The sequence below is a fragment of the Sceloporus undulatus genome, chromosome 1 (assembly GCF_019175285.1).
Source record: "Sceloporus undulatus isolate JIND9_A2432 ecotype Alabama chromosome 1, SceUnd_v1.1, whole genome shotgun sequence".
Classification (NCBI taxonomy): domain Eukaryota; kingdom Metazoa; phylum Chordata; class Lepidosauria; order Squamata; family Phrynosomatidae; genus Sceloporus; species Sceloporus undulatus.
In genome coordinates, this window is record NC_056522.1 from 250823205 (window position 1) to 250837204 (window position 14000).

The following is a 14000-nucleotide window of genomic DNA, read 5'->3' on the forward strand; positions in this document are numbered from 1 at the left end:
TATTATTATTATTATTATTATTATTATTATTATTATTATTATTATTATTATTAGGCTCACAGGTAGGCAGGGAACCCACAATTGCTTTCTTGGCTGATGTCTGTGCTAGGTCTTTCCTGCCCTTTTTCATTTAATGTTATTGTTGCTGCACTGAAACATCTTTACTGCTGCTGTTGCATCATAACCACCAGTAGGCATTTGCAAGAATATTCCAGAGAGGAAAGCTGGAACTTCTGATCATGCCCCTGCCCTGTCATTACTCTGCAGCTAAAATTCAGTTCTGTCCCGTTATCTCACAGGACTGGGCTGCTCAACGCTGCACTATCTCTTACCGAGCACCAGAACTTTTCACTGTTGAACGTGACTGCATTATTGATGAACGTACCGACATCTGGGTAAGGGCCTTAATTTCTGCTGAGAAAAAACATATTGATCAACTGTCTGCAAGTACTCAAATGCTGCCGTTTATTCTTGTGCAGGGGAGGGAAGTTCTGTCATTGTGGTGTCTCTCCATTCTAGGGCCAGCCTTCTTCTGCATACACTCATCTTGACTTTCCTTAGTCCTTAGGCTGTGTTCTGTACTGTATGATGTTTGGTGAGGGGCCTTATGACATGATCTTCCAAAAGGGGGACAGTGTGGCCTTGGCTGTGCAGAATGATCTCAGTGTACCCCAGAATACCAGGTAAGAAATTGCTACATGGAAGGGAGGCTCAAAGCTGGTCTTGTCCCCAAGAAGATCCAATGTGAACAGCCTCTAAATTACAGGTACTCACCTGCCTTGGAACGTCTCCTCTCCTCTATAATGATAGTGAATCCTCAGCAGCGCCCATACATTGCTGACATCATCTGCCAGCTTGAAGAGATACAGCCACCCCCTGCTGGACAGGACAACACACGCATCTGAGCCCACTGAATATTTGGAAGAGATAGGGTCAGGAGAGGAGCTGCAGCCCAGATGGGACCTCAAGAGGTTAAGTTCAAAGCCAAGACATATTTCTGTTCTCTGCTTGACACCTTCCTTCAGGCACTCTTCCACAGTGGGGCCACCTCTTGCTTTGGGATTGTTATAATTTGGCCTTGTCATTTTCACTGGTGCCCTAGCATGCATTTCAAGAATCTTACTGGGTCTCAACTTGTCTGTTGGCAGCTTGCTCCCCCCCCCCCCACCAAATAGGATGCTGTGCAAGGCATCCAAGATACCTCATCCGTTGGGGGAAAGATGGCCCCATTAAGTTTTTAAAAACTTAACTATAGCTTCTAATTATTGTTGGGCTGGTGCCCTATTTATTTTGGTGCAGGCACACCCTCAGTGCCTGTGTGTTGAATAAAGTCTTTACAATATAGCTGCATCAGTGATTTCTAATTTTTTGAGGGGTGAGTGGGTAGAGGTGATCCAACTATTATAGTCTTCCTTTGTCCATTCATCTCACGTTGGTCCACTTTCTTTTCTGCATCATGTAGCTCTATAGTGCATTTGCTCTTTTTGTCTAATTTATTCAGAGGGATAGAGTAGTAGAGGATAAAAAATCTTGTTTTAATTTTCTGATGGTTGGGATGTTCCCAGAATGACAGCTGATTTACTCTGTTGAAGCACAAACTCCAGACTAATTTATTTCATAATGTACAATTTACTAGGCATTGTACACACACAGCCCAAAAAGTGTGAAGAGCTGCTCTATTTATCCTCACTACTAATTTTGTCTGACTGGAACAAATTCACTCTTCAGGCATATACCCATGTGATAGCAAGAGCAGTGGCTATTCTTAACAAGTTTAGAAAAGCATTTCTATTCAAAAGAAAATGGTACCAGAGTGAAATCTAGTTGTATGTAGCAGTAAGCTTAGAAAGGCCAAGAAAGTTCATACCATTTCACCCACCTCCACTTATGAGGATGAGTGAAGACTGGCACTTCTTTCTGGATTTATGTGATATTGTCCATGTATAGTCACAGCAAAAAGCAGGGGGTGAGGAGAAGATTGGATCTCTGCCTGGTACAAAAGAGGGTGGAGCATAGGTTGGTGAGGCCACTGGAGACTAACTTGGGGCTAAGACATTTTTTTCAAGTCGGCCTCTCATCTTCTACAGCACTCTAGTGGTTGTGAAACTTGTAGATCAATGAATAAGCACTTTGTTTACAGAAACAGAAGGTAGAAGAGGGGAAGATCATATTTTCCATCCAGATTTTAAAATTGTTGTCCTCTCAGCTAGTCTCTTATCCACCTTTTTTTAAAGCCCACACACTACTTAAAGGACTACAGCTCCTATTATACCGAGCTTGCATGTCTAGTTGTCAGAGATCGTGAACGTTTAGTCCAATGTATTGTCTGAAATGCTGGAAAGGGCTTCATACATGACTGCTTACCTCAGTGGGGCAGCTGAAACCTACTGGGGGATTAGATGTGGTATACATGCAACATGCTTATCCTTTAAAACTAACCCTAGCATGAAAATAATAAAAAAACCATTTTTTTAAAAAAAAACTAACCCTAGCAGAAAGGAAGCGGGCCACAAGAAAATTTCTCCAGAAGTGCACCAGTCTTTGGGTCAAGATAAAAGGTACAATTTTAAGAACATACTCTTTAAGCGACATGTATATTCTGCAGTATGGTCAGCAAAATGGCCCATGGTAGCAGGCTGCAGTGTAAAAGGATTTTATGTAATTATTATTATTATCAACCTTTATTTATAAAGCGCTGTAAATTTACAGTGCTGTACATACAACCTTTTAGTTAGTTCCCTGCCCGTAGGCTTACAATCTAGAAAGAGAAGTAATGAAGAGGAAATGCCATTACTTTAAAACTGAGAAGTCTGAATGGGATTTTCTGAGCTACACTGACAGAGGCTATACAGACCAGCACTTTGTGCCAGCCTGTGGGTGGGATGAGGGCTAGCGTCCGCACACTCCAGGCCCTAACGATAACGCCCCGGGTGCCATTTTGGTGTGCACCGTTCTAGATGGCACACACCATGATTATTTCAAGCAGGCATCTCCAACCTTTCTGAGCTGATAAGACATTTTGAGGGAATTTCATGAGGAGTCACAAAATGGCTGCTAGAATGGGTGTGGCCTCTCACAAAACACCCACTTCCCAGAAACTTGTAGGGCTAAAAGAGACACAATTTCCCAGGAATTTAAGAACCATTCAAAGATTAGATCTTAGTCCTAAGACACAAAATCACTTTACCAAATCCAGGAAACTAATGAGGTGCAGAGACAAGTAGTGTGACAGAGATGGGGTCTTGTGCTCAAAGTCCAAATCACATACTTTGCCCCCACAAAGGAGAAGATGATATCCACCCCACACTAGATAAACTGGTAATGCTTGTCCCCCAGTATTATATTTGTGGGTGGCTAGTTAAGCTTCTAAACCAAGTACACTGGGGTAACTAGCCCTTTTTATTTCTTAAAAATGCCCTATGGGGGTTAGTGCTTTCTTGGCAATAAGGATGGTGCTAGAACCTAATTTTTCATTTTCTCCTATGCCAGCATTTTTTTTTAAAAGAAAGAAAAATCTGGAGATCAGGAGGAGCAATACTGGTGTATCAAGTTGCTTAACTTTAGCTACTAAGAAATCTACTTCCCATTTTTACATCCTGTCAAGGAGTGGGGGAGCCACTGCATGGTAAAACTGGACAGCAACTGCATTCAGTAGAGCTACTCTATGGGAATAGAGAAGCTATGGTATTGGACAAGAAATACACATTTGACAGGAATGCAGATTAAATCCAAGCATTCTTTAATGGAAAGGAAGGTTCAAACAAAGCAGGCCATTTACATTTACTCTTCTCCCTCTTCCTCATCTTCATATGAGTCAATTCCCACCTCTTCATAATCCTTCTCCAGGGCAGCCATGTCTTCTCGTGCCTCAGAGAACTCCCCTTCTTCCATGCCTTCCCCTACATACCAATGCACAAAGGCCCGTTTGGCATACATCAGATCAAACTTATGATCCAGGCGGGCCCAGGCCTCTGCAATGGCTGTGGTGTTGCTCAACATGCATACTGCTCGCTGCACCTTGGCTAGGTCTCCACCAGGAACCGCAGTTGGAGGCTGATAATTAATTCCCACCTTGAAGCCTGTGGGGCACCAATCTACAAATTGAATGCTGCGCTTGGTCTTTATGGCAGCAATTGCAGCATTGACGTCTTTGGGCACGACATCGCCTCGGTACAAAAGGCAGCAGGCCATGTATTTGCCATGACGAGGGTCACATTTCACCATCTGGTTAGCAGGTTCAAAACAAGAATTTGTGATCTCAGCAACTGAAAGCTGCTCATGGTAAGCCTTCTCTGCAGAGATGACTGGGGCGTAAGTGGCCAGAGGGAAATGGATGCGAGGGTACGGCACTAAGTTGGTTTGGAACTCTGTTAGATCTACATTGAGGGCACCATCAAAGCGCAAGGAGGCTGTTATGGAGGACACAATCTGGCTGATAAGGCGATTGAGATTTGTGTAAGTTGGACGCTCAATGTCCAGGTTCCTGCGGCAGATATCATAGATGGCTTCATTGTCCACCATGAAAGCACAGTCTGAGTGCTCAAGGGTGGTGTGCGTGGTGAGGATGGAGTTGTAGGGCTCCACCACTGCTGTGGAGATCTGTGGAGCTGGGTAAATAGCAAATTCTAGCTTGGACTTTTTGCCAAAGTCAACAGAAAGGCGTTCCATCAACAAGGAAGTGAATCCTGAACCAGTGCCTCCTCCAAAGCTGTGGAAGACCAAAAATCCTTGGAGTCCAGTACATTGATCAGCCTGTTGGAGACCCAAAAGAGAAACTGTTGCTAAATATCAATACATTCTTTCCACCCTGCAATGCAGTGTGCTGTTCTGACCTGGGAGATGCACCAGAGGGATCTATCCCTAACCTATGGACTTAAAACACCATGTAACTTGATGCAATTAATCATACGGCAATCTGGAGGGAATTTGTCCTTGCTAGTCTCCTGTCACCTCCTTTTTCTACTCTAGAAGCAACAGTTTACTTGAAGGTTAGGAGACAGTGTATTGTATTACACTTGTAGCAATGAAGTATTGCAACAAACAATACATGTGACCCAGGGCAAGCTACCATTCTATCCTCTGGCTAGGGATTGAAAAGCTCCTTCGCATCACAACTGTAATCTTGTCATTTCAGACAAAGTAGAAAAAGAAAGAGGTTGCACTGTTTCCAGCCCCCCGCCCCAAATAAGAGTGAAAGATCAGCTTCATATTGTTCATTTCCCCCATATATGTTGGGATAACTCTTTGTAGAGGGCTGCAAGGAAGTTTAAAAAAACACCCCAGCTTCCTCTTTTCAGATTCCCAGTCAAATGGAAAGGAGCATAAACCATTTCTCATGATCATTTGGGATGAGATTGATGTGTGGGAGGCAGTCTTCTCTTTACCCAAACCTCAGCCAAAAGGGTAGAGGGCACTCAAACAAGCAGACTCAAGAGCACATAGGAATTTGTTGTGTATCAAGGCAGAACACACTACTGATCTTCAACACTACACTACTGATCAGTAGTGTGCCTACACTACTGATCTTCAACTGGCACTCTAAGATCTACTGCTGAGTAGTCACCATATACGATGGTGCTAGGGAAACACATCCCATGCACGCTTGGCCTGAAGAAGATTCACACAGCCATCAGGATAAAAACAAACAAACAACAACCACCTGGTAACAGATGAGGAGGAAAAAAACCCAAGGAGGAAAAGGCAGAAGTTTAGAAAAGTATGCAGAAGAGACTATATACTGAGCCAAGAGTGAGTCCTTAAGGGAGTGATCTGTGTACTTTGGGGTGGATGGGAGGGATGAGAATCAGGTGTTCCAGGAAGAATCTGGGTTGCTAAAGCAGTGAGATTAAGAGGGGGCAGGGACCTAAAGACGTAGTGGATGGTAACTACTGGGGCAAACCACATCACCCATAGTTCTTTTTGTCTTGGCACTATCAGCAAACAAGAACTGTGCACACAAGGGAGAGAACTAGAACATCAACCTTCTAGATTTAAAGCTGAACTCAAAGGGGCACATCCTGCTACTTAATGGCTTCTTCTGTTGCTGATTTGGCAACATGATGGTGGTGGGTTTACAAGAGCAAAGAAAAAAAAGTAGGGAGATGGTGGCCCTAAATGTCACATTGATTTGCTCTATCTTTGACTAGAGAACTTCTAGCACAACTTTACTTGTCTTATAAGAGATTGGGTGGAGTACAGAAACAGAATGAGGTGCAGTCATCCATGCCATACAGCTTCATATGACAATACCATATCTGACTCGCAGCAAAAGTTCCATGAAAAAAATATTGTCAACTTAAATCCTTGGCCTCTAAAGATCCTCCCTCCAGCTGCAAGTTCTAGCTCAGCACTGTTTGCCACCCCTCAGTAATTCCTTCCATTCTCCCCATGAGCCTCCCACCATCCCTCGCTATAATTATACCAGTTTCCGGATCCTGTCCAACACCAAGTCAATGATCTCTTTGCCAATAGTATAGTGCCCACGAGCATAGTTGTTGGCAGCATCTTCTTTGCCAGTAATCATCTGCTCAGGATGGAAGAGCTGGCGGTAAGGCCCAGTACGAATCTCATCTAGAAAAGGATGGGGATGTGGGGGAAGAAATGTTAAGTATAGTGAGTGGTTTCAGATAGACAAAACTTCTTAAGAGCCAAATTTGGCCTTGTGGCTACCTGTCACCGAGCTAGTATTTGGGTATTGTTTTGCTGAAGGGTACAAACCAACACCAACAGCCAGACTACAGGGAAAATGGGAAGAGTAACCTATGCAACCTATTAAAGGACTAGAGTCATACATGTACACTCACCAATCACAGTGGGTTCCAAGTCCACAAAGACAGCCCGAGGTACGTGTTTCCCAGCACCAGTTTCACAGAAGAAGGTGGTGAAGGAGTCATCACCACCCCCAATGGTCTTCTCGCTTGGCATCTGTCCATCAGGTTGAATCCCATGTTCCAAGCAATACAATTCCCAGCAAGTATTACCCATCTGCACGCCAGCCTGGCCAACATGGATAGAAATACACTCACGCTGTAGAGAAAAATAATAGATTTATTAGTAACATTTATGTCACACATATCTCCAGTAAGTTCAAAATGGCATATATGCCTCTCCTGTCTCCACTTTATTCTCATAACAACCTGGTAAGGTAAATCATGCAGAAAATGAGTGACTGGCCCAAAGTGGCTTAAGGAGGGGGCCTAAGAACTAGAATCTCCCAAAACCCAATCAAATTCTCCAATTACTACACCATTTTGGTATTGGATTCTGAGCATCATCCAGTAAAATGTGATCAATGTGATAATCCTATCAAAAGCAAATCAAAGTTATGGACCCTGAGGGACTGAACGCAGAGCAGGCTGTACACCCTTAGTAGTGGGAGGTGTTAGATCAACTGGTTAAGTTGACTATTCTTGACTCATCAATAAGAAAAAAAAATATTTCGAGAGGTGTGGCTCTGTCTAGAACATTTCACAGCAGGATGTTGGTGAGCACTACTTGCAAACCACCCCCAAGCCTTGATACAGTTTTGTCTCTAGCCCTATTAAGCCAAAGAGCAGCACAAAGTGACATGGGAAAGACATGTCACAGCCAAGTACACACATGCACATAGTGCATTTTGTGGCACCTGTGCTGCAGATTGACGCATCATATCTGAAGGGGTTACAGAACAGAACAGTAGGATCATTGACATATACCTGTTAAATGTCAAAGTAAATGCGGGCAGAGGAAGAAATGAACCTGAACTATGTACAACCAGCATGGTATTGTGGTTTGAGTGTTGGATGATGACTGGAGACCAGGGTTCAATTCCCAGCTTGGCCATGAAACCCACTGGGTGACAGTGGGCAAGTCTCAGCCTCAGGAGAAAGCAATGGCAAACCTCCTCAGAGCAAATGTTGCCAAGAAAACCCCATGATAGGGTAGTCATAAATCCCAAACAACTTGCACACCATTGCCACAACAGCACATTAAACTGAAAGCTCCAACCCCCCCCCCCCCAATCCCATTTATTTCCACTGAGTGGCTATTAAAGAACCTGGTGGTGGCAAGTGTCTGAAGTGAGCAGATATAGTAGGATTGTTAAAACTGCCACTTAGTGACTTTCTACATATTATGGTACATGCTCAGAGAACACTTTCTTGGGACACCCACACTCTCTACAATCTATAAAAAATGCATACAGGCCTCTATACTGTGCGTCTCTCCTCTGCCGCCACTACAATAAATTTCACTGGTTGACACACCACATGCATACATCCTGACAACACCCTGATTAGGAAAGCATGCTAGGACATGGTATAGGCATTCCCCAGGACAAAGGTATGTGAATCCACACAGGTTACATCCAGTCATTTCCACTTGGAACCAAGACTGCAGTGACAGCACTGCAGAACACTCACTGCACCACAATTAGCCCTTGCTGCTCACAGACAGCATGTGTATCAAGGCTAACAGAGACTCCAGCCCACAGTAGAATGAAGGAGGAGGGAGAGGAGGAAGAGTTGCACATTGTACTCATAAACAGATCCAGAAACCAGAAACCCATTCCAGGGTTACAATTGGTTACAATGTGACTGCAACCTCACCAAAAGGATGAATTGGAAGGTCATACTGCAGTGTGGACTTTAGTGGCCAAGCTGGTAACAGCCCAAGAAAGAAAAATCACAAAGTGCTGATGCATCTGGAGAGTACATACCAGCTGGTATTCAGAGGGACACACCATCACAACTAGGTCTGGAAAGGTAGCTATTTGCAGAGCTATCCAGCCTGTTGGGCAACCCAGCCCAGGGAAATGACAACCTTGTTACTGCAGCAGTCTTGATTCTGTGCCAACACACTAAGCCAGGTGCTAAATGGGCCTGAGCACCAACAACATTGTGCTTCAAACTCGTCCCCTTTCACTTCGAGGATCAAGATGTGATCCTTATCCATTCCAGGGAGACTGAATCACTTAGTTGCTCACTGGAAAGCATACTGGCAGGGCGGGAGTAGCCTTCAATTGCCAAGACCCAGGAAGGGGGAATCTGGGGTTTGCAAGCAGGATGTCCTCAGTGCCATTATTGGCTATTAACTTTAAAATAAAGGCACCCTCTTCACCAAAGTAATGAATCCTAGTCCAAGGTGTACAAAAATGTAGATAACAAATAATGCCTCAAATGATAGGGTACTCCTATCCTTTGCACAAAGAACTAAATAATGGGAGTATGCAGCTGGATTATCAGTGCTGTTCTAGGGTTTTCAGTGGGTAGGGGTTTGTTGCGGGGGGGGGGGGCCCCCCAAAACCCTTTCTCCCTCTGGCTTGAAAGCAACTAGCTTTGCCCCCCCCCCCCCTTGAGGGCTTCTCTTGGCCTGTCAGCACAAAGCTGGCACTCCAGAAGCAGAGCTCATGCACCTGCACAATGAGACAGCAAATACTGTTCGATCTCAGAAGACAGGCAGGGGACAGGCCTGGTTAGTAACTAGATGTTAGAAGGGAGCTGGCCAGAAAATATCAGGTGCTGTAGGGTGCATTGAGAGAAAGGCAATAGCAAGCCCCCTATGAATAAATCTTGCCAAGAAAATTCTAAGACTATGACTAGATCATAAGTTCGAGACAATTTGAAGGCATACTACAAGAGCTGCTAAATTTAGTGAGGGTTACCTATGAGTAAACATGAACAGTTTCAGCCTGGACATCTTAAATATCTTTATTCCTTCTTGGAGTAGCCCAAGAAGCAAAATAGCCTCAAAAGTGCACCTTTTTGCATTTGATAAACCCATTGGTTGTTAACCAGTAAGACAACTTTTTGATTCTACTTTGCTTCGAGTGTTTCACTGCAGAAAGGATAAAAATAATTAGTGAGCTTCTGTTTAAGCTGCAAGTTCTTAACACCTCTAATATATCTAAATGGGCACTTCTCAACTTGCCATACTCAACGCCTTCTACAACATGTTTTCCCCTGAATCCTAATTCCAACAGCATCCATAACTAGCAATGCTTTAAAAAAAACACCACCCTGATTTCATAAAGAGAGCAGAGTTTCAAATGTCTTCTGAGAACTCTTACAACACAGTGAAGCTACATTTTGTAGTGGCCAATAGCTAAACAGAATCAAATGACTGAACATAATTTTCAAACTTCACTGCTTAGGTGGCCACAAGGAGAGGCGGGAAATATAAATAAAATTTTATTATCATACAATGGTGATAATATACATTATAATATATATTTACAACAAACTGTTACCATAGATGGCCAAAAGGACAACAAATGGGTCCTTGAACAGATCAAGGCAAACTCTCCCTGGAAGTCAAGATGACTAAACTGAGGCTGTCCTACTTGGGCCACATCACAAGAAGGCAGGACTCACTGGAAAAGACAGTAAGACAATAGAAGGCAATAGAAAGAGAGGAAGGCCACATGCCAGATAGCTAGATTCAAATCAGGGAGTCCATGAGCTTGAACCTGAGCAAAGAGGTTGAGAATAAAAGGGTCTTGGAGATGTCTCATTCATAGGGTCATCCTGAGCTGAGGTCTACTTGAAGGCAGTGTTGGGGATGCTCTGATTTAGATTTCCTGCATGGCAGGAGGTTGGACTGGATGGCTCTCTTCCAATTCTATGATTCTATAAACCATTACTTACTGGGGAAAACCAGGGTTATTCAAAAAGAATGGTGCCAAACCAGATTAAGAACAGCTTAACTTTTGCACCATTCTTTTTGAATCACTATTTATTATAGCTGATCTTCCATAATCCCTGACCATGCTGGCTGGCCAGTTCTGGGCACTGCAGTCCAAAACCGTTTAGAGGGCGCTAAGCTGCTTCTTCCTCTTAACTGCTGTTCATCTCTCCTCCTACATGGTGTAACGTATGGAGATGGAGGTTCGCCATACAAAGATTAGCCTGGATGCCAAAACAAGCCAGCTAAGTGACTGATAAGTTCCTCTTTTTAACCGTTGACTACTTAAAAGTGGGAGCCTCCCTGTCTCTCCCAAACTGCTGGGACTCCACATGAAATGCCCTCCTCATGGCTCTGCTACTGACTTCCACAGAGGTAGCATTCAAAGATATAGTAGCCCTGTTAAGTCTGTGAAATAGTATGTAGGAAGATCTTGTAGCACCCTTGACACTAACTAAAGAGAGAAGTTGGCAGCACAAACTTTTGTAGACTCAAATCTACTTCCTCAAATAATGCTGGCTATTTGCCATAAGAAATGACTTGGACTTTTGACTTCCTTGAATGCATTGACTGCATCTGAAGCAGTAGATCTGAATCTAGGAAAGCTCACCCTGCCAAATTCTTTCTTTAGTTAAGTCTCAAGGGTGCTACAAGATCCCTCTCGATGGCTTCTGCAGAATCAGAGAAGAGGCAGGTGGAGCCATGAAGAGGAGAAAGCCAGGGTGAGCAGGGGTCCCCACTGCAAAGGAGGACCAGACACCGCCAAATGGAGGACAGCCGAGGGACAAAATATAAACCCACGCTTCTCAGCCGTGCTCAAAATGGAGGGCATTTGGGGATTCCTTCCGCAGAGAGGAGGAGGAAATGGTGGAGGCGTCCTGGAAAAAGAGGGCCCTGGGCAAAGTCAAGGGCCAGTTTCTGGTGCCAGATGCAGACCCTGGCTGGGGTGGGAGGCCGAGGGTCAAGGCGGGACGTTTGCTCCCTCCCCATTGGAGGAGTTTTAAAAGCTGGCCCAAGCCTGCTACTTTTAAAATGGCTCTCTTCCGCCTGCCTCCCTCCCTCCCTCCCTCCCTGCCTCCAAGTATGGCGCACATTCACAAGTGACGCAGTCCCCGAAGGAAGGCTGCGTGCAAAGGAGGAGCCTTTAGGGAACCGGACCCCTTCGCTGCCAGGGCCCCCAGGGCCCCCCTTTCCAGCCTGCTGGCCAAGACGGAGCCAGGATTTTGGGAAGGGGGGGTTCCAGACTAAGTGTCACCATTATCATGGGGCTTGGGTGTGGCGGCAGGCGCCATTCATTGTATCTAACGGAAGGGGGGTCAGACCCCAAGGACCCCCCCTTGGCTACGTCCTTGCTGCTGCTGCTGGGGCGCTAAATATAGGCCTGGCCAAGCTCTCCCCTGAAGAGAGGCGACGATGACCTCCTTTGGACTCCGGCCGGGCTATTTCCAGCCCCGGGATCTGGCTCCCTCTCCCTCTATTAATAGTCCGCGAAAAGGACACCGGCCGCACGACGACGAGGGCTCCAGGGCTTCTCAAGACAAGCCCAGGGCCCCCTCGGAGATGGCATTCAGGTCCTGGGCACGTCCTCCACTCCCGCCTCCCCAACACGGCGCCCTCCCTCCTGAGCTCGGCCCCAAGGAGCCCGCGCTCTCCCTTCTCCTCCCATCCCGCCTTTATTTCTTGATTCGTGGCCTCTGGAACGTCCTCCATTTTGTGGTGCCCTGACCTCCTTTGCGGCGAAGCCTTCTGTGTCCCCGGAGGCATTCCCCAGGTCCTTCCCATTGGGAGCAGGGAGCCACGGGTCACATTTTTAAGGGGGCTGCATCCACACTAGAGAAATAAACCCGGTTTGGCACCGCTTTAACTCTATCCTGGCTCAATGCTATGGAATTCTGGGAGTCGGAGAATGCTGTGGGGCCCAGAGCGGAGGGCCAGTCACACTCTCTCAGCAAGGGCAACCCTCCTCCTCCTCCTCTGGAGAAACCCGCCCAGAAAACCCTCGCAGAGGTGCGACCTAAGTCGGGAACTTGGATGGCGCCCTCAAGAACCAGCGCCGCAGCTTCCCAAAGGTAAGGCAAGAGCCAGGTTTCCTTGGCCAGCGGCCCTTCCCAGTCCAGTCCCTAGGGCGTTTCCACGGGTCCACGGCCCCCCCTGGCCCCCTTCTTCTTCTTACCATGGTGCGAGACGGCGGGGCTGAGTTCTCACGTAAGAGTCGGGGCAACGGAGTCTCTGTGAGAAGCAGCTACGTCTGGTGCAAAGCGCCCTGCAGCAGAGGCATTATATGGGAGGGGAGGGGCAAAGGGGGGGGGCTAGAGACTGGCCCCGCCCCCACCCATAACCCCTCTTGATTGGGAGGGGCAGGCTTTTTAGGGGGGGAAGGCGGGGGAGTCTTCCTTCCCTCAGCAGCTTAGTCCGGCTCCCAAGGCTCAATCCCCCAAACTAGCTCCAGATAAAAACAGGAGCATAGTGACCTCCTTTTCCAGGACGTGCCCTACATGTCTTTCTTTTTAAAAAATTAACTATACATATTATTTCAATTAAAAACATTTACAGCTGGAAAACACATACTGCATATCCATTCTCCTTACAGTCAATCCCCTAATTCACACATCGTAATACCTGTTCCATGCATACTACTTAACTACATACACATACATGCTTATACCCCACATACCCCTTATCAATAAGTCTCCAAAGCTCAACCTCCCATAATATACAAACTTCATAACCCCAATACATACCCACACTCCTACCTGCTACCTACATGCCCTACATTTCTTCTGTCCAGGAGGAACTGCAAAATGTCCTCCCTTTTTAAGCACGACTAAGGTCCAAAACACACTACACAAATAACCCAGTCTGAGACCGCTTTAACTGCCCCGGCTGAGTGCTAGAAAATACCAGGTCTGTAGTTTACTGTTTCACACAACTACAGTTCCCAGAGGTCCCTAGCACTTAGCCAGAGCAGTTAAAGCAGTCTCAAACTGGATTATTTTTGCAGTGTGTTTTGGACCTAAGAAGCAGGGATGTATATTTCTAGGAGTATTTTGAGCTTTTAGTCGACCATGCCCTACATTTTTCTTACACGTCCTAAATTTAAGGGTGCCTTGTCCTCCTTTGTGGTTATGACATCTGCTCGCCCTGCCTACATTCCAGCTTTCTGTCCAAAAGAAATGTTAAAATGTCCTCCATTTTGAGCAGGACTAAGAAGCATGAATCTACATTTCTAGGAGTGTTTCTAGCTTTTATTTTGTCATGTCCTACATTTTCCTTGAATGCCCTACATTTTGTGGTGCCTTGCCCTCCTTTGCAGTTGTGACATCTGGTCAGCCTGAATAAGA

At 45.7% G+C, this 14000-nt stretch overlaps 2 protein-coding genes across 2 annotated transcripts in view; one reads left to right on the top strand and one right to left on the bottom strand.

Annotated features, from left to right (window-relative positions):
* STK16 (serine/threonine kinase 16) overlaps positions 1 to 1344 on the top strand; it is a 12091-nt gene extending 10747 nt beyond the window's left edge. Inside the window, exons 6-8 of the mRNA XM_042461757.1 lie at positions 300 to 395; positions 562 to 683; positions 767 to 1344. Coding sequence (XP_042317691.1) covers positions 300 to 395; positions 562 to 683; positions 767 to 905 — 357 coding nt within the window. The 3' untranslated portion in view covers positions 906 to 1344. The remainder of the gene's footprint in view (positions 1 to 299; positions 396 to 561; positions 684 to 766) is intronic.
* Positions 1345 to 3716: 2372 nt separating this feature from the next.
* LOC121927819 (tubulin alpha-4A chain) lies at positions 3717 to 12945 on the bottom strand. The gene is made up of 4 exons (XM_042461746.1): positions 12833 to 12945; positions 6804 to 7026; positions 6422 to 6570; positions 3717 to 4752 (listed from the first exon to the last, which is right to left on the bottom strand). The coding sequence occupies exons 1-4, from the start codon at positions 12833 to 12835 to the stop codon at positions 3781 to 3783; spliced, it is 1347 nt and encodes a 448-aa protein (XP_042317680.1). The 5' UTR covers positions 12836 to 12945; the 3' UTR covers positions 3717 to 3780.
* Between the last annotated feature and the right edge of the window lie 1055 nt (positions 12946 to 14000).

What these genes read in the sequence shown, in the direction of transcription:
- LOC121927819 (XM_042461746.1), bottom strand. An exon ending in CTTGGAACCCACTGTGATTG is followed by an intron (nt 6,571 to 6,803) that starts GTGAGTGTACAT and finishes ATCCTTTTCTAG; the next exon opens with ATGAGATTCGTACTGGGCCT. An exon ending in TGGACAGGATCCGGAAACTG is followed by an intron (nt 4,753 to 6,421) that starts GTATAATTATAG and finishes GGTCTCCAACAG; the next exon opens with GCTGATCAATGTACTGGACT.